Source organism: Artibeus jamaicensis, unplaced genomic scaffold (genome assembly GCF_021234435.1).
Source record: "Artibeus jamaicensis isolate MK-2021 breed Jamaican fruit bat unplaced genomic scaffold, CSHL_Jam_final scaffold_1964, whole genome shotgun sequence".
Classification (NCBI taxonomy): domain Eukaryota; kingdom Metazoa; phylum Chordata; class Mammalia; order Chiroptera; family Phyllostomidae; genus Artibeus; species Artibeus jamaicensis.
The window spans coordinates 70622425-70643226 of record NW_026522030.1 but is presented as its reverse complement, the minus strand read 5'-3'; the positions used below and the strand labels follow the sequence as shown (position 1 = coordinate 70643226).

Sequence of the window (20802 nt, the reverse complement as noted above, 5' to 3'; positions counted from 1 at the left end):
TTAAATCAGAAAGTGTAAGGCCTTAAGCTTTGTTTTCCAAGATTGTTTTGGTTATTTGGATTCTTTGAGGTTCTATATGTTAGTATGCTTTTTTCCTATTTCTGCAAAAGAAAAATAACAAACTTTTTTCAAACATTAAGTACGAATATTATTTAGTATAAACATTAAGTATTCTAGTCCTTGAACACAAGATTAACTTTTCATTTATTTGTGTCATTTAATTTCTTTCACCAATGTTTCATACTTTCCAAGTCTTCCATGTCTTTGATTAAGTTTTCCCCTAACTATTTCGTCCTTTTTGATGATATTGTAAATGGGACTTAAAAATTTTGGGGGGGTCGCTCATTGTCACTGCATAGAAATGCAAGTGATTTTTAAATACTGCAACTTTACTTACTAGTTCTAACAGTTTTTCTGTAGAATCTATAGGGTTTCCTACATATAAAATCATGCCATCTCCCAATGGAGAAAATTTTATATCTTTTTCAAATTTGGATGCCTTTTATTTCTCTCTCTCATCTAATTGCTCTAAGACTTCCAGTACTATGTTCAAAAGAAGTGGTGAGAGGGGTACGCTTGCTTTGTTTCTGGTTTTAGAAGGAAAGCTTTCAGTCTTTCACTACTGAGTACGATGTTAGCTTTGGGCTCTTTGCATAAGGTCTTTATTAAGTTGAGGTAGTTTCCTTGTGTTCCTAGTTTGCTGAATGTTCTTATCGTGAAAGGGTACTGAATTTTATCAAATAGTTTCTTTTGTATCAATTGAAATTATGTGGTATTGTCCATCATTCTGTTAACATGGTGTATTACATTGGTTGACTTTTGTATGTTGAACCATCTCTGCATGCTAAGAATAAATCCCACTTGGTCATGGTACATAATCTTTTTGTTGAGTTTGGTTTGCTAGTATTTCATTGAGGTCTTCTGCATCAATATCTATCTCTCATTATTTTCTAATTGTTTTTTATTCTCTATTTTATTTCTGCTCTAATCTTTACTGTTTTATTCCTTCTGCTACCTTTGGGTTTAGTTTTTTTCTTGCTCTTTGTGTTGTAAATTTAGACTTTTAATTTGAGATCTTTCTTCTTTTATAATGAAGGTATTTACTACTTTCCTCTTAGCACTGCTTTTCCTGTACTCTATATTTTGTATGCTTTTTTGGCTTTCATTTGTCTTAAGATATTTTCTAATTTCCCTTGTGATTTATTCTTTGACCCACACTGATTGTTCAAGAATGTGTTGACTTGCACATATTTGTGGATTTTCCCATTTTCTTCCTTTTAGTGATTTTTAGCTTCAGGCTATCATGGTTGGAAAAGATACTTGGTACAATTTCAATCTTAAATTTATTAGGGCTATTATATGGTCAAACGTGATCTATTCTGGAGAATGCTGTGTGTGTGTGTGCTTGAGAAAAAGCTGTATTCTTTTATTATTGGGTGAGGGGTTCTATATATAGCTACAAGGTCTAAATGATCTAAAATGTTTTTCAAGTCCTCTGTATTCTTATTCATCTTCGGTCTGGGTGATCCATATATTATTTAAAGTGGGTATTTAAGTCGTCTATGATTATTGTGTTACTTTTTATTTTTCTCTTCAACTCTATCAATGTTTGCTTCATGTATTTTGGTGTTCTGCTTTTAGAGACATATATAATTGTTATATCTTCCTAATTAAGTCAACCTTTTGTTATTATATAACATTCTTCTTTGTCTCTTATAATAATAGTTTTTGACATAAAGTATATTTTGTCTAAGTATGGCCATAGCTGCTCTCGTGTTTACCATTTGCATGGAATATATTTTTCAATCCTTTCACTTTCAGCTTATTTATATACTGACATCTAAAATGAGTCTTACAGATGGCATTTAGTTGGGCCTTGTTTTTTTTTAAAAAAATCTCCATTCAGCTATAATATGGCTTTTGATTGGAGAATTTAATCCATTACATTTAAAGTAATTACTGGTAGAGAAGGGCTTAATTACCATTTCATTGTTTTCTGTATGCCTGGTAGTTACTATATTTTGTGGTGTGTAATGTGCACTTTTTTGCTCAAATTTCTGAGGGAAAAATAAGACTGCCCATTATACATGGGTAGTACTAATTCTGTATCTATATAAATGTTTTTCATTCTTTTATTCATGTTAAGGCATTAAAAGAATTCTAGAAAGTAGTAATGATAATCATATGCAAAGTAATAGCCTAAAATATGATAGTCAGTTTTGCTCCTAAATATAAATAAATAAATAATTGAATTAAAAAATAAAAATGAAAGATTACTTTTTCCTTAAAGTCAGGCCAAAAACCTGGGTGCACATTATACACGGGAGTGTATTATACATGGCAAAATATAGTATTTTGACTCTTTTTTCTCTCTAATTGACTTCCTTTGTGTTTCACTGATTTTTTATTAGTGATACATTTTGATTCTCTTTTCATTTTCCTTTGTGAAATTTCTATAGGTATATTTGTGTTACCATGGGGTTAGATAAAATATCTCACTGTTATAACAATTACATTAAACTGATAACTTCAGCTGCATCCGAAACATTTTATTCCTTTATATCTCTTTACGCTGTTACTGACATCAAAATTTCTTGTATCCATTAACATAGTTTTACAATTAGTTTTTATACTTGTATCACTTAAATTTTATTCCAGAGCTAAAAGTAATTTATGCACCAGTATTACAGTATTATGGGATTCTATATTTGCTTATTTATTTATCTTTATCAGAAGGGTACCTTCCCCTAATCATGCTGACCTGAACCAACCTCTAGTCTATGGCACTGCCAGTGCTCTGGTGCTGTAAAAAGCAGTTGAGCTCTAATGCTCCACAGTCCGCAGGTACTGAAAGTGTGGCAGTGCCCTGTCAGTACCTGATCAGAGTCAGGCAAGACAAATGCCAGTGCCGCAGGAAGCCACCACAAAAGCCACAACATTGGACACGTTCCACTCTTCTCTTTCCCTTCTAAAGAAGAAGGTACAGGCTGGACTTTTCCTCCCAATAAGCTGGGCTGGCTGGCTTTTAGTTGTAGTTGATATGAAATAGCTTTCTTTCCTGTTTCAATATGGCTGTTCTTGACTTTGAGCTTGCCTGGGATATTGTGACTTCTTACTTGGTTTCTGAAGTTATCACTCTGGGGGTGAGCAGGATAAAGACTGGCGTTTCCTATTCTGCTATTTGGCTGATGTCACTCCTGAAAATTTTTTAAGTTTACTTTCTATGCAGTTTTAATCATTTGATATAACCTGCTTATCTGTCTATTTCCATACTGGAGTGTTTGCCTCTTTACGATTGATTTGCAGGAGGCATTTCTATATATGTCTGTTTTGTAGGTTACAGATATATTCCAAGTCTGTAGATGGTTTTTTTTTTATTTGTTAGCAGTCGGTATGCATGTCTGTGTGAGTATTTTAGTTTGATTTTGTTTATTCTCAGGTGAGTTTTAAAAAATCATCAATTTGACGTATTTTGGGATTTGGCGTAGGTAGGGCATAAATACAAACTACCTCTTGATTGGTTTTCAAGCTCCTTTTAATAAAATTTTAATTTTATTATTCAAAAGACCCATTATTCAACATTTACCACAAGGCTAAATCAAAATCCTTACCTGACATGTACATAAATTATTGTAAATGCTTTCTTAAAAATTTTTTTTATCCTCACCCAAGGACAGTTTTGCATTGCTTTTTAGAAAGAAAGGAAGGAGAAGAGAGAGAAAAACATCAATGTTAAAGAGAATCATCGATTGGTTGCCTCCCACAAGCTCCCAGACCAGGGACTGTATGCGCCCAAACCTGGGACCGCATGCACCAGGACCAGGGATCTGGGACCTGGGACCAAACCTGTAACCTAGGCTTGTGCCCTGACAGGAAATCGAACTGCAACATTTCAGTCATGAGGCATCACTCCAACAAACTGGGTTACACAGGGCAGTCCATCATTGTAAATGCTTTCCCTGCATCCTAGGGATTCATCTTGCTATTTTTAGGTATATTTACATACTACAAAATGTACATATTTGAAGTGTATAGACCAAAAATTTTAAATAAATTATTGAGTTGGACAACCATCATCATCTACTTTTAGAGCATTTCCGCCACCTCAAGATATTTTGTGTTCATTTGCAGGAAATCCCTGTTCCTACCTCTAGCCCCAGGCAATAACTAATCTACTTTCTATATCGATGTTTGCCTATTCTGGCCATTTTATAAAAATTGGAATCATACAATATGTGTTCTTTTATGACTGGCTCCTTTCACTAAGCATGTTTTTGAGGTTCACACATACTGCAAAATGAATCAATAGCTTCTTCTTTTATACTTAGAAATAATATTCTATAGTATGGACATAGCATATTTTGTTTACTCATTCATCAGTTGATGGACATCTGGATTGCTTTCACTTTTTTATATTATGAATAATGCTGCTATAACATTTACATACAAATTTTCATGTTCTTATAAGCCTTTTGTATACCTTTTTGGTGACATGTATTCAATCTTTTGTCAGTTTTTGAACTATGTTATCTATTATTATTGAGTTCTCTATATATCCTGGGTTTGAGCCCTTATCAGGTTAATAATATTATTTTCTCAGTCTTATCTTTTCATTTTTTCAGTCTATGACTTGTCTTTTCATTTTTTAAATGATGGTAACAGGTAATATTTATTGGTTTGTCCATTCACATATTGATGATCCTTTGAATTTTTAGGTTTTGAACTATTACAAATAAAGCAACTATGACTACTTATACAGAAATATTTATGAATATTCATGTTTTCATTTCTCATAAGTAAATGCTCAAGAATGGACTCAATGGGCTCAGTGGGTCATGTGCTAAGGTTATGTTTAACTTTATAATAAATTGCCACATGGTTTACAAAAAATGCTTATACTATTTCACATTCTCACAAACAGTTATGAAAGATCCAGTAATTCTATATCCTCTCCAATACATGCTATTGTGTTTTAAATTTTAGTCATTTGAGGGAATTTATAGTGATATCACATTTATTTTTTCTTCAAGTTTAATTTCTTTTATTGTGGTAAAACATACACAATAGTTATTTTAACCATTTGTAAGTAGCACCATTCAGTGGCATTGAATATATTCACAGCCTGTGTATCCATCACCATAATCTGTACTCAGAGCTTTTTCTCACCCCCCCAAATAAACTAGGTACCCTAGAAACATTTACAATGTTCCCTTCAGACACTGATAACCTCTGTACTGCTTTCTGTCTCTACGAATTTGCCAGTCCTTGGTACCTCATATAAGTGGAATAATATAATATTTGTCCTTCTGTGTCTGCCTTATTTCACTAAGTATGATGTTTTGAAAAGACCACCCATGTTCTTGCATATATAAACATTTTATATCTTTTTATAACTAAATAATGTTCTATTGTATTTGTATACCACATTTTGTATATCTGTCCATCTCTTCATAGGCACTTGCTTGCTTCCCCCTTTTGGCTACTGTGAATAACATGGCTATAAACTTGGTTCACAGATGTCTGAGTCCCTGCTTTTCAGTTCTTCTGAATATGTATCTAGGAACAGAATTTCTAGGTCTTATGGCAATTCTGTGTTTGACGTTTTGAGGAACTGCAAAACTTTTCCACAGTGGCTGGACCTTGTTCTATTCCCACCAGGAATGTACAAGGGTTCTACTTGCTTCACATTTTCATCAAGAATTGTTTTCATTTTTATTTGTTTTTTAAATTACAGCTATCCTAGTAGGTGTGATATGGTATCCCACTGTGATTTCGATTTGCATTTTCCTAATGATTAGTGATGATAAGTATCTTTTCATGTTCTTATTGGTCAGTTGTACAAATTCTTTAAAGAAATGTCTAGCCAAGTCTCCTGGCCGTTTTTTAATTTAACTTTTTGTTATTGAGTTTTAGGAGTTCTTTGTATATTCTAGATGTTAATACCATGTCAAACACATGATTTTCAACATACTCATAGATTGTCTTTTTGCTTTCCTGATAGTATCCTATGACTCATAGAAGTTCTTAATTCAAATAAAGTCCAGTTTATCTGGCTTTTTAAAAACTGTGCTTTTGATGTCATATTCAGAAAAAAGTCACTGCTAAATCCAATGTAATGAAGATTTTCTCATGTTTTCACCCAAGACCTTTATAATTTACTTTAAGAATTAGATGGAAAGGATTTCTAAAGTCTGAGAGCAAACACTATTTCCTTTTTTAATATGTTTTATTGATTATGCCATTACAGTTGTCCCATTTTTTTCTCCCCTTTATTGCCCTCAGCCTGGCACCACCCCCTCTCCCACCAGCATTCCCCCACCTTAGTTCATGTCCATGGGTTGTACACATAAATTCTTTGGCTTCTACATTTCCTATATTACTCTTAACCTCCCCCTGAACTCTATTGGTAGGTCTATTTTGTACCTACCATTTCTGCTACTTATTTCCTGTGCCTTTTCCCCCATTCTCCCCACTTCCCCTCCCCACTGATAACCAACCCTCCGTGTAATCTCCATTTCTGTGATTCTGTTCCTGTTCTAGTTGTTTGCTTAGTTTGATCTTCTTTCAGGTTCAGTTGTTGATAGTTGTGAGTTTCTTATCATTTTACTTTCATATTTTTGGTCATCTTATTTTTCTTAGATAAGTCTCTTTAACATTTCATATTATAAAGGCTTGGTGATGATGAACTCCTTGAACTTATCTTACCTGGGAAGCACTTTATCTGCCCTTCCATTCTAAATGAAAGCTTTGCTGGATAGAGCAATCTTGGATGTAGGTCCTTGTCTTTCATGACTTGGAATACTTTTTTTCCAGCCCCTTCTTACCTCTAAGGTTTCTTTTGAGAAATCCGCTGACAGTCTGATAGGAACTCCTTTGTACGTGACTGTCCCTTTATCTCTTGCTGCTTCTAGGATTCTCTCCTTCATTTTAATCTTGGCTAATGTAATTATGATATGCCTTGGTGTGTTCCTTCTTGGGTCCAGCTTCTTTGGGCCTCTCTGAGCTTCCTGGACTCCTGGAAGTCTATTTCCTTTGACAGATTGGGGAAGTTTTCCACTTGTTGCTCTTCCTCTTCCCCTTCTGGTACTCCTATAATTCAGATGTTGGAACATTTAAAGATGTCCTGGAGGTTTCTAAGCCTCTCCTCATTTTTTTGAATTCTTGTTTCTTCATTCTGTTTTGGATGAATGTTTATTTTCTTCCTTCTGCTCCAAATTGTTGATTTGACTGCTGGTTTCCTTCCCTTCACCGTGGGTTCCCTGTATGTTTTTCTTTATTTCACTTTGCATAGCCTTCCTTTTTTCTTCTGTTTTGTGGCCATACTCAACTATTTCTGTGAGCATCTTGATTGCCAGTATTCTGAACTGTGAATCTGACAGGTTAGCTATCTCCTCATTGCTTTGTTTTATTTTTGGAGCTTTGATCTGTTCTTTCGTTTGGGCCATATTTTTTGTCTTGGTGCACCTGTTATGTTGTAAGGGGTGAAGCGTTAAGTGTTCTCCAGGGCGGGGCAACCTACATTGCTACCTTGTGGCACTGTATATTGGGGGTCTGAGAGGAAACAATGCCACTTGCTCAGCTCTCTGTGGCTTTCAGCTACTTCCTGTGCTACCCACAAGCAAACTGGGCCCTTCTGGTGCTATTTCCCAAGTGAGTGGGTTTGTGTACATTCTAGGACTCTGTTCGTCTCTTCAATGAACTCTCCTGTGAGGTTGGGAGTTTCTCCTGCTGCTGCAACATCCATAGGTGTTTACAATCAGAGGCTTTGCAGCTTTATTTTCCCGCACCGGAAACCTGGGTTGCATGGTCTGTCTCCCTCCCCAGTTGTTCCTCCCACAAATGTGGGACTGCCCACTCTACCATTTATCTGTGCCTTGCCACCCTTCTTCTCCTTCCCAGCTGACTGCCTCTACCCCTCCTATTAGTCTGGACAAATGTTTCTTCTTTAAGTCCTTGGTTGTCAGACTTCCATACTGTTTGATTTTCTAGCAGTTGTGGTTGTTTTTCATTTTTAAATTTGTTGTTATCCTTCTTTTGGTTTTGTGAGAAGGCAAAGTGTATCTACCTATGCCTCCACCTTGTCTGGAAGTAAGAGAGCAAACACTATTTCTGATAGAGCTTTAAATGGTGCTTTGGTTCGCAGATTCCCTTAGTTAATGATTTGTTAAAAATGAAATGCTCACCACTGAAAACAACTTTGAATTCTTTCTTATAGTGAAGAAATATTTTACAATGTGATTAATTGCTTATTAATTTGTCTGACTCTATTTGATTTATTTAGTCTAAATTTTGGAATGTTGTTTCTTACAATAGCTCATATAGGTCATATGTGCACACCAATAACCTCTTTTTTGTAAATATCCTGATTGTATGTATGTGTAATGATACGCGTACATATGGTACTGAGCACTTCTTTCTTTTGCGTTCCCTACTGCATATGTAGGGTTTTTTCCTCAATGGGTGCATACGAGACATTGCATGATTTATTATCCTATGAGAGGTGAGAGAATAGTGATTAAATGACAAAAATATGATAATACCCACCATTTCTTCATGTATTCCATTAAAATAATCTTTCCACATAGGATATAACCATAACTATCAACATGCATTTCATAAGAATTGTAAATATTTTCTCTTATAATCAAACTGATACATTTTGAAACTTGTGAAAAGGGATGTTTAGTTTGACACCTACCGCCTTTGAGTGTTAAATCCATTAATACAATTCTCTCTGAGTTCAGACACTAATGATAAAATCATCTGTAAAACAAAATAGTTTGCGGGTTAACTCACACCGCCAACAGGATTACATCGGTTCTATTTTTCTCGCTGTGACCGGTATTTCTGTTGAGATTCTCTACCCTCCTCTCCTTCTTTTACTCTGTCAGAGTGAAAAGAAGCAGTGCCAAGTCACATTTACTAATAACTTGAACTTTATGTTTACTGTCTGTTATTCTGAATGGCTTTTCACGGAAATGAACAGACAAATAATTTTGTAAGAATTAAAATCAAATCCATTAAAAGTAAAAACACGTTAAAGTTACTTTGTTTCTTCTTTCTTAATTTGATCTTCATTTTTAAACATGTTATTCATATGTAAATCTTCCAAAAGACCAGAAAAGTTAGCAAACATTAAAAACCTCCTAGAAAAGCTATGTTAAGATCAAGATTAAAATTCATGAATTTAGCTAAAATCTTTTAAAAAAGATTTTATTGATTTATTTTTAGAGAGAGGGGAAGGAATGGAGAAAGAAAGGGAGAGAAACTCAATGTTGCCTCTTGCACACCCCCTACTGGGGACCTGGCCTGCAACCTAGGCATGTGCCCTGACTGGGAATCGAAGTGCAACCCTTTAGTTTGCAGGGCTGCACTCAATCCACTCAGCTACACCAGCTATGGTAAATTTAGGTAAAATATAAAGTAGAAGAATACATAGCTTTAATATCGAGATATAAATACATAACAGAATTTACAAGGTTGTTATTTATTAAAGTTTTGACATTAACAAAAATGCCTATCAAGTTTTTTTAAATACAAATTTGTCTAACAATAAAAGGTTGTGTTTATATTGGTTAAGAAAATCTCTTCGCCTAGAAATCCTTGAGAGAATAAATGAAATGTGTTAAGAGACACAGAAGTTGGTTGATATAGAATAACCTCTCCTGGTTTCCTCCTCCTTTCTCATAATCTTCCCATCTCACACTTCTTCCTTACATGGCCATAGTCCGCCCAACATAAAAAGAGGTGAATATAGAAAAGTTAAATATCTCTTCTAGAGAAGTGATATATTTCTATTTATTTTTCTGATGATACATTAACATGAAAATTTCAGTACTGATAAATTAAACATACTCACATTTTTGAGCAAATGAGGATAGTAATCTGCAGATGTATACCCAAGACTTTGAGCAAAAAGACCAACTTCTTTTATATCAAATCTGAATGCTGAAAGTATATGAGATAACAACCCCTAAAAATGTAAACAGAAAAGAAGTTCTTAAAAGTGAATGCAAGTACCTCTTGTGTTTAATGCTTAGAATCTGGGTCATTTGTAAATAGGACAGTCTCTATGAAATGAGTAATCTTAATTTGTCCAAATACTCAGTTCACTTTGATTCAAGGTATAAAGAAGAAATAAATTAGTATTCAAATTATTACAGTCAAAGTCAGTCAATTTAAACAAATATAAACAGTGAAACAAAAAATATATAATGAGCAAATAGTGTTTTAACCATATTAAGAATGTACTTTTTATTGGTTTTAAACTCAGCAAAATATTTTTATCAGAATAAATACAATAATGAAAGGACAAGGAACACACACAAATCACCAGAGAAAGAAAAAATATGTGAAAAATAGTAGAGAACTATTTGAAAAAAATTAGATTCTTACCCTTATGTTACTCATCAAAATATACTTGAACATAAATTCAAGAGATCAATGTAAAAATGAAATGAAATAACAAACAAGAAGAAAATATAAATGCTTTGCACATATATACATGGGGAACAATTTTGAAATCAAGGAAGGGAATAATTAATTGTTCTAAATAAAAATAAAACCTGTTTTTCATAAAATTAGTACAAACTAAGAATACTGACAACAAATAATACAGATCATATATAATCAGATTAATGTGCAAAATACCAAATGACAAACACTGAACATAAAAAAATGAGTACAAACAGGTAACTCATAAGAAAAATATAAATGCCCAAGAAACACATGAATAAATGTTCACCCTCATAATCAAAAGGGGTAAATTTAAACATTAACATACCATTTTTTCACTTAATAAATTAAACATTTTACAGACACGAATACCTAACTAATACTAATCTGAGTCCTCTGAAATAGTACTATGTGAGCTATGGGGAGAATTCCCATGAGCACCCACACATCAGTGCTGCTCTGAGCAGAAAGGCACCGCAGAGAGTAAGTGGGAGTGGATGTGACACCAGTGCACGGCACACCGTCACGCTTGGACTGCGGGATGTGTCAGCCCAGAGGTTTGTAACCTGAACGAAGGTGCTTTATAGATTGACAGAGTCCTGACTTCTTAAAGTTTTAAAAACATTCAGAATTTTTAATATATCTGGCATACATTTAAGGAAATAAATTGAAATATGACAATGGGGATTATGCTCAAAGATGTTCACTACAGTGTTATTCCTGATAGTGAGCACTGTCTAATATCAAGTAATGATTAATTGATAGTACTCTCACATAGTGGTTCATTGTCAGATATTAAAATGTTTATGAAAAATTTCTAACAGCATTTTATTTTATTTTGTAATTTAAATTATTTTATTGTTGTTCAATTACAGTTGTCAGTATTTTCCTTCCACTCTATCCCCCCACCCCCTCCAAACCCACCTCCCTCCCTTGCTTCCACCCTCCCCCTTGGTTTTGTCCATGTGTCCTTTATAGTAGTAGTTCCTAAAAACCCTTCTCCCCATTGTCCCCACCCACCTCCCCTCTGGCTATTATTCGACTGTTCTTAATTTCAATGACTCTGGTTATATTTTGTTTCCTTTTTTTTTTTGTCTTGATTATGTATGACAGCATTTTAAATGGGCATATTATAATGTTAAGCGAAGAAAGGAAGATGTAAAATTCTAGACAAAAATTATCTCATCAATATAAAAATAATCTATAAGTGAAATAAAAAAATAATGAAAGAAAATATCACTAAATGTTGATAGTCTCTAGGTGGTGCTATTATGTATATATATATTTTTTCTTTTCACTTTAATACATTTTCCAATTTCCTATATGTGTATGTATTTTTATAATCAAGAAAAATACCTACTTTTTGAAAAAGTGTATATTTGAAAATATTTTATTTAACAGTTTTATTTAGATATAACCCATGTACCATAAAATTCTCCCATTTTAAAGTGTACAACCCTGTGGTTTTTGGTATATTCATAGACAAAAAGTCTTTTACATTTTTTTAAAAGTCCTGCACTATATTTTGTGAGTACATATTTTGAGAAAAATGATTTTGTGTATGTGTATATAAATGTGTGAGTACATACACCATCTTGTAGATAGTCGAATCTAGGGAAGTCAAGGACAGGCCCCACAAGACCAGGACAACACATACACACATGAGCAATGCCCAGGGCATATATAATTAATCTGTCCTGGCGCTCATTTCAATTTTATCATAAACTATTCCACATATCCAAAAAGATATAAAATAGCCCTGGCTGATGTGGCTCAGTGGATTGACTGCTGGCCTGTGAACTGAAAGGTCACCAATTCGATTCCCCGTTAGGGCACATGCCTAGGTTGCAGACTGGGTTCCCATTTGGGGGTGTGTGAGAGGCAACCAATTGATGTATCTCTCACATATCAATGTTTCTCTCCCTCTCTTTCCCCACCTCTAGATATAAATAAAATCTTTTTAAAAACTCCAGGGACTTCCGCCAAGATGGAGGCATAGGTGGATGTGCCGTGCCTTCTCACACAACCAAGTTTAGAGACAACTGAATATTAGCAACAGAAAACACAGCCAGAACACGGAAAATTGAACTTTTCGGAAGTCCGTTAACAACAAATTCTTCAGCCTGACCGGTAAGGGGCGAAACTAGCGGCTGGTGAAGCAGGATTGCACAGGAGGTCTCAGTCAGCTGGACTCAGGCGCGGAATCCAGACGCGCGGAATCCAGGAGCAGGGTTGGACCTAGTGAGCGATCGAGCGAGCCACCAGGCGAGCCACCGCAGGGGAGACAGCGGGGGAGTGGTGCTGCGTGTTGACTGTGGTCGCCCATTTGTGTGCGAGCGTACAGGCGAGGGAGTGGGCGGGTCCCCAAGGCAAGCAGCAGTGGAGGGCGCCGCCATTTCCCTGCTCTGACCCCACCTCCACATACAGCGTCACAACCCAGCGACTCTGAGTGGCCCGGCCGAGGTGAACCACCTAATGCGCTGATCCTCACCCAGCTGTGAGAAACAGCAGAGGGGGTCGCCATTTCCCCGCTCTGACCACACCCCCACCTACAGCGTCACAACCCAGCGACCTGGGAGTCCAAGGCACTGCTTCTCACACTTAAAGGGCCAGAACAGACCAAAAATGTCGCAAGAATATCTCAAAGCCCCAGAGCCCATAGATCTAAGCGATGAAGAAATAGCAAAACTCTCAGATGCACAGTTTAAAACACTGGTCATCAGGATCCTCACAGAACTGGTTGATTATACCGACAAATTAGACAAATTATGAAGGCGAAACTAATTGAAATGAATGGAATTGCACAGGACACCAATAGCAATGAAAAGGAAACTGGGACTCAAATCAATGGAGTGGACCAGAAGAAAGCAAATAATGGCCAAACAGAAAAGAGTCAAGAAGCAAGAATTCAAAGAAATGAGGGAGAGTCTTAGGAACCTCCAGGACATCTTTAAACGCTCCAACATCCGAATTATAGGGGTACCAGAAGGGGGAAAGGAACAGCCACCAGTGGAAAACTTATTTGAACAAATAATAAAGGAGAATTTCCCCAATCTGGCAAAGGAAATAGACTTCCAAGAAATCCAGGAAGCTCAGAGAGTCCCAAAGAAGTTGGACCCAAGAAGGAACACACCAAGGCACATCATCATTACATTAGCCAAGATTAAAATGAAGGAGAGAATCCTAGAAGCAGCAAGAGCTAAGGGGACAGTCACCTACAAAGGAGTCCCCATCAGACTGTCAGCTGATTTCTCAAAAGAGACCTTACAGGCAAAAAGGGGCTGGAAAGAGGTATTCCAAGTCATGAAATCCAAACACCTACAACCAAGATTGCTCTATCCAGCAAAACTTTCATTTAGAATGGAAGGACAGATAAAGTGCTTCTCAGATAAGATCAAATTCAAGGAGTTCATCATCACCAAGCCCTTATTATATGAAATGTTAAAGGGACTTATCTAAGAAAAAGAAGTTAAAGAAACATGAACAGTGAAAGGACAACAAACTCACAGTTATTAACAACCACACCTAAAACAAAAGAAAACTAAAAGGACAGCTAGATCAGGAGTGGAAACATAGAAATGAAGATCTCAAGGAGGGTTAGCAACAGGGGAGTGGGAGGAGGAGAAGGGGGAGAAGGTACAGAAAATAAGTAGCATAGACAGTAGATAGAAAATAGATGGGGGGCAAGAATAGCATGGGAAATATAGAATCTAAAGAACTTGAGACACATGGTCATAAACTAAAGGGGGGTAATGGGGGGGATGGGGGTGGGGTGGAGGGGAATGAAGGGGGGAATAGAACAACTGTAACAGCATAATCAATAAAAAAATTTAAAAAAAAGAATGTAAAAAAAAAAAACTCCAGACAATTTTTTAAAAGATATAAAATACAATGATAAATCACACCCCCCATCAAACTTAATGCAGCAGTAGAAACACTGAGGAAGGCCTGGTCTCCCCGTCACGATTCTGGAGGAGTCTCTCCCCTGAGGAAAACCCTACTCCAGACCTGGAACACACTCTTTCTTAGAGATTATGGTACTTTCTCTGCATGCTCAGAATCCTTAAAACAGAACTCCAGGCACCATTACTAAGTAATATGGGTTGAAACCTGCTGTCCCTAAATGAGATCACATCTACTGTTTTCAAATTAGAGAAGTTCATAATAAGTTAACAAAGCAGCTTTGAAATATTACTACTCAGTAGAAGATATCTATGACTTTAAAAATTTCCTGCATATATAAATTTCCATGTATAAATGTGATTTAGTTAAGATAATTAAAAGGCTCCCTTTATAGAATGGAGAAAATGTTGGATAGAAGCTTCTTGCATATTTTTTCCTTCTGGTTAAAAGGTGTCCTTTATGAATATGGAAAGCAAATACGAGTTGACAATAGCACCAGGAGAGGTAATCTCTCAGTTATTTTCAAATACCAAGTACAGTCTGGTTGAGAGCAAGCAGTGTGGTAAGGTCAGCAAAGCCAGGAGAGGTAATGGACAGCCAGGGGACCATCCTTTGTGGGGTGATGTTTCCTGGAGGATTTGCCTAGTTCACCACGGTAGGAAGTGAAAGTGGTGCTCTCAGCAAGCTGTGACTGGGGCCTGACCCCTGTGTAGGGTGCAATGCAGGTGTTCTGGCAAAGGAAAGACTAGCCAGGCCTGGCCAGCCATGTGCCACATCCATGTGTAGGTACCAACACCAGCCCAGGCAGAGGGAGGGAAGAGGTTAAGTTTGATTTGGAAACTATGAGGCCAAGGGCTCAGAATCTGGGGCAGTTTGGATTTTTCATGAAGGAGATCAGTCTGATGCTAGATGAAGGGAGGACAGAACTGGAAGTGATAAGCCTTCTGAGACCAGACTTTTGGCATTCTATTTAACACTTGAAGCATTTACCTGCCAGGAGCTGTTTAAAGCACTTTACAAATAGCAACTCATTTAAACCTCACAGTTTAGCACCTATGGGGTAGGTGCTATTATTGAATCTGTGTTACAGATGAGCAAACTGAAACACACAGAACTCTAGTAACACGCCCAAAGCTGGTTACCTACTGCATGCCTACAGCGCCTTAAAAGGAGCCCTCCTGTACCCACTTTCCCTGAGGCACCTGGAATAGGTTGTTTTTTTTAACAATGCAAATCTAATTGGTCCTCAGCTTAGGGCTCTTTAGGTCTCCCAATTACTCTTAGATGAAGATCCAACTAGTGCCCAAAGCTATGAAGTTTAGCCCCAAGTTGTACAGCCCCTACCTGGGGCTGTCTTTCCTTCACTAACTTACTTGAGGCCCATTAGGGCCACAGGCTCTTCAGCCCCTCAGCACTTTAGTATGTTTCAGTCCCTCTGCAGGAAGGACTCTTTTAGCCCCTCCATGTCCTTAAATGTCCATGCTTGAAGCAACTCTAACAATTATGACAACTAAAATGTTGTTGTGCTCGCTATTGTGTGAAGCACTATGCTAAATTTTCTAAGAACGACATGCCATTTAAAATCCTATAAATTTCGTTTTTAATAAAAATCCAATTAAGCAAAGTTTCAATGAAGCCACCTATAAAAGGTGGCTGCTATCATAATTTACATGATTGACCTTAAAAAATTAAAGCATAAAGTACTACAGACCCAGTTGGGATAAAAGGTAATATAGTGTAAATACAACAGAAGGAAACCAACTTGAGGGCTGTAACAGTTAAGGGACATTACAATTTTAGGCCTTAAGGAAAACCATGCCAAGGCTTTCCTGGTGATCCTTTGCCTCCCAGAAGCACTCACATCCTGGGCCTTGGGACCAGTGCGTGGAGGGTGGCTTCCCAAAACTGCTTAAGTTACTTTGGTAGCCATGCCAAAGTAAGTTGAAAAAAGAACAAAAACAAAAAGACCTAGGATGTTCAATCGAATCAGAAGGTGTGGGTAAGGATCGTAAATAATTTCGGAGTAATGTTTAAAACGGCCACAAACAGCTCCCTGAAGAGTATTTACAACACATGCAGCGGACAAGCTGACTGTAACATTTATGGTCTTAAAGAAACAAAACGAAGTTGATTGGCAGACCTGTCCTGGCCCAAATTTCCAAAATTATATGGTTGGAAACTGACTTTTTAAACATCAAATACTAAAAGATTTCTCACCCCAGCCTACCTCCTGCCCTCTTAAAACAAACAAACAAACAAACAAACAACCCTATGCCAAAATACTCAGTGTTGGCAAGAAATGTAGTGAGAGGGTCAACTCTGTTGCTGCTGGGAGCTTGGTTTTGTTAAAGCCTTTCTAGGAACTCACTTGATGATATGTAGCCAAAGCATTAAAATTCGTCTCCTTTTTTAGTAATTTCCAAAAATATATCCTAACGAAAGATTTAGGTTTAGCCCTGGCTGGTGTGGCTTAGTTGGTTGGAGCACTGTCCCACAGACCAAAGGGTGGAGGGTTCGATTTCTGGTCAAGGCACATACCAAGACTGCGAGTTTGGTCCCTGGTCAGAGCACATATGAGAGGCAACCAAGTGATGTTTCTCTCTGACACCAATGTTTTTCCCCCTCTCTCTTTCCCTCCCTTCCCCTCTCTCTAATGTCAATAAGCATGTTCTCAGGTGAAGATTAAGAAATAAAAAGATTTAGGTTAACAGTAGCATTACTTATAACAGTAAAAAACTAGAAGAATTAATGTACCCAACAACAATAGATTGGTTGAATTCATCATGGTCTATCCAACTGTGTCAATCAGTTGTAAAAAGACATTTAATGATGCAGGAAAAGACAATGTAAAATTAGCGTAAAACATAAGGTGTAGTACTATATGTTCTACGTGATTTTAATTTTGTACACACAAATATACTGGGAAAATGTAACAAATAGTTAACATAGATTATTTCTAGTAGTAATTTAAAATGTCTTCTTTAAAATATCTGGATTTCCAAAGTTTTTACAATTACCATCTTACTTTTTATCATAAAAATGTTTTGTAAAACAAAATGACATGCTTTAATCTATGTCTTTCCCCCCATAGTTCCCTAATATGAATTGCTACAGAGGGCCACAGGAGTTTTATCCCTGGATAAAGTAAACATAGGTCCTAAGAAAAAAATATAATGAGGCTTGGTCATGGTACATAATTTCAAAACAGACACCTCAAACTTAGGCCTCAAAAATCTCTCTTTTAAAGTAAACTTAAAAATTAATAAGCACTTCTCATCTTAAAAATAAAATTTTTACTGCCATCTAGTGGCAAACAGTCTAAACACAAAACAATTAAATAATTCTGTAGGCATCAGCCCTTGAACAAAAACTAATTCCTACGCTCATATAACAGATTCTTTCATAAATGCTGACAGAGCTATCTTGGAGACCCTCTACTTCAATCCCCTCACTTTACTAATGAGTAACTGGGTTTCTGAATACAGAAATCGACACCCACAAAAAATGGGGTGTAAATGAACTTTGAGTGCATAATAAAAATGTGTAAATATCACCCTGACTTGTGATCTAAAATCCTTCAGGAATGGAAAGTGCAGGAACCAACACAACTGTGCATAAAATACATGAAACCCAATTTTGATTCATGTAGAAGTTTTAAGACTCTGTTAATGTTTGAATGGTCATTTTTTAAAAAATGCTTATACCAAGAAGGTGAACTTTCAAGGAGAGAAGTTTTAAATAAATAAGGGAAAAGCCACTGCCTTGCTCTCAGTGTTCTTTTCCATCCTCGCACTCACTGTATCTACCCCATTTGTGACAGGCAGCACATTCACGGGCGGTTGGGAAAGTTGGAGCAGGGAGGCTGTGGTCTGGCCCAGGGTCTGGGTGTGTAAGAGAGGCTGTGCCTTAGCTCAGGCAAAGGACCAGGAGAGCCAAACTGTGGTCAGTATTTTGAACTGAGACAGAGCACATATTTTGTGCTTTTCCAAATAATTTCTTCATCTAATCACTAAAGTCTTTTAGAATTTCCACCACTTTGGTCTCTACTGCATCTACCTCTCTACACATAACATAAATGAAAACTGTTTGTAAATAAGATCTCTTATTCATTCATTCAACAAACATATATTGAGTTGATCTGCGTTCAAGTACTCTACTAAGGCTGTTGGAACAAGAACCCCTAAAATGAAGGGAGATAGAGATGGGAATACAAGACAGAATGTGGTAAGTGTTGTAACAAGGGGTTAGACGATCACTGTAGAAACAGGGAGTAATGATTAATTCCACCTGTGCAGTTTCAGCATGCTCCCAAAGATGACTTCTGAGCGCATTCTGAGATCTGGGGAAGGAGAGAAAAAGTGAGGGGAAGGAGGTACAAGAAAGAGAAAAAGAATGTGTATGACCTTGGCTAGGGCAGAGAAAAATGGTTAAAGAGGCAGCAGAGAGAGGCAGTGGAAAAGGGGCCATGGTGGTCCAGCAAAGATACAGAAAATGCTCCTGTCCGCCCTACTAGTCCAAGCCTTTACTGGGTTAGATAAAGATGCAGTAAATACAGACAATGGGATGCTACTTGGCTTAAGAACAGCCCGCCTCTACAGGACTTCAGCCCCCCTAGTCAAACATCGCCCAATCTTCGTCTTTGAGCCCTGTGATTTGTTGACATTAGACTCCCCATTAGTCACCAAATCCATCCATCCCTTTCCCACCTCCATGCCATTTTCTGTACAAAATCCAACAACCCCCACCCATCTCTAGCTGCCAAAATTGCACCTATCTTTCAAAATCCATTTCTTCTGAAATCTCCGTGGTATCTCACTTGTATTCCTCTAATAGTACTGGTCTACTTTAGTTACAAGTCCCTTCACTCTATGTATTGGCCCACAGGCTCTCCAAGGAAGGGGCTGTCTTTAGAGCAACCTGGCGTTTCACACAATTGGTGTTCAATAAACAGTAGCCAATCAAACTCAATTGAGTGGGTTCCTCATTTATAGCTACTAAATGATATAATTACTGCAAGATTCCTTTGGGACCTCGTTACAGTATAAAATGATAAATTTTCCTTTTCACAATTTGCTTTCCTAAGTTTCAGTCCATAAAACACCCACAGAACACTGGAAAAACCTGACGTTGCTATGTACTTTTACTTCAAAGAGTTTTACTTAATTTGGTAAAACTGACTGAAACTGGGCACATTGACTGGATGTAACTTCTCTGAATAATATGCTGTGTTGGTGCCCCTCAGCCCCAGACAGCCTGCGGCACACCACAGTGTTGGAGGGACGCTCAGAAGGGACAAGAGTTGCAGCAGCAGGGACCACCGTGCTGAAAGAGGCACCAGAAAATCACAGTCTTGGCTACACCTAAGTAAAAGTTACCATGCATACCTATACATTAGCAAAATAAAGCTCTTCCTAGTCCAATTCAGTTTATTAAATTAGTTTTGGCCAAAAAAGTTTAATTATTGAGGTATAGAACATGTTTAATCTTCTCCTCCCCAAGCCTTCACAGCAGTATATGGTCTATTCAGCCCTAGGCCAGCAGAAATGCTGCCATTTTGAACACTTGGCAGGTTCTTTAACCATATAAAATACTTGTACCCAAATAATGAATTAGCGGCTTCCGTTTTTTTATGTTCCCATGGCATTTTTGGTATATACTTAGTAAAACATTTAGGTTACTATCATGAAATTTTTTACTTAAATAATATTAAAATTCCCAAATTAATTAAATCACCACCAAGCGATTTATATTTTTCTAAATTAGATGCCACAGTGAAAAACTGTCTAATTTTCTTAACAACAAAATCTTCAAGTATCATTTTCCCCTTCCAACAAATGCAATTTAGAAACGAGACCTATATATAAGCACCACCTAAATATTTCACTGAAAAAAAAAGTTGCCTTTTATAAAGTAAAGTGGACCAGCAATGCTCTGTGCATAGCACTATATAACAAACAAACAAACAAAAAAAAACCAAAGATGTATTATAAAACTTTAAAAAATATATTAAAGGCTTGCCTATATAGAAATATACTAGGGTCTCAGCAAGAATAGTTCAATGTCATAAAGATGCCAATTTTCTGTCACATAGACTAATTACAGTGTCATTAACAATCCTAAATAAGCTTTCTGGTGGAATTTCAGAAGGTTTCCCAAAGTTTACACAAAAAAGCAAGGGACCAAGCAGAGCACATGCTAAGGGAAAGAAGAAAATTCTAAAAGTGAACATTACAGCTGAGTTCCTCTCTAAGAAGTTCAAGCGCAGGCACAGTATACATCCAGGAATACACACACACAGGGCAGAACCTCAAATGCCTCACATCACTTCTGGATAAAGGTTTTAAGAGACAAAGTGGGATAAAGCAAATTAAATATTTCACACCATCACAATAAATAATTATTCTGTGCTGTTAGTCTGAAGCACCCATCATACTGAAACTTCTC

General features: G+C 36.8%; 1 protein-coding gene across 3 annotated transcripts in view; it reads right to left on the bottom strand.

Moving 5' to 3' along the window:
* FANCC (FA complementation group C) overlaps positions 1 to 20802 on the bottom strand; it is a 305923-nt gene that overhangs the window by 98503 nt on the left and 186618 nt on the right. For all 3 annotated transcript variants that reach the window (XM_053656528.1, XM_037133335.2, XM_037133336.2), the window contains 2 exons: positions 9860 to 9973; positions 8699 to 8763 (listed from right to left, as the gene is read on the bottom strand). In XM_053656528.1, coding sequence (XP_053512503.1) covers positions 8699 to 8763; positions 9860 to 9973 — 179 coding nt within the window. The remainder of the gene's footprint in view (positions 1 to 8698; positions 8764 to 9859; positions 9974 to 20802) is intronic.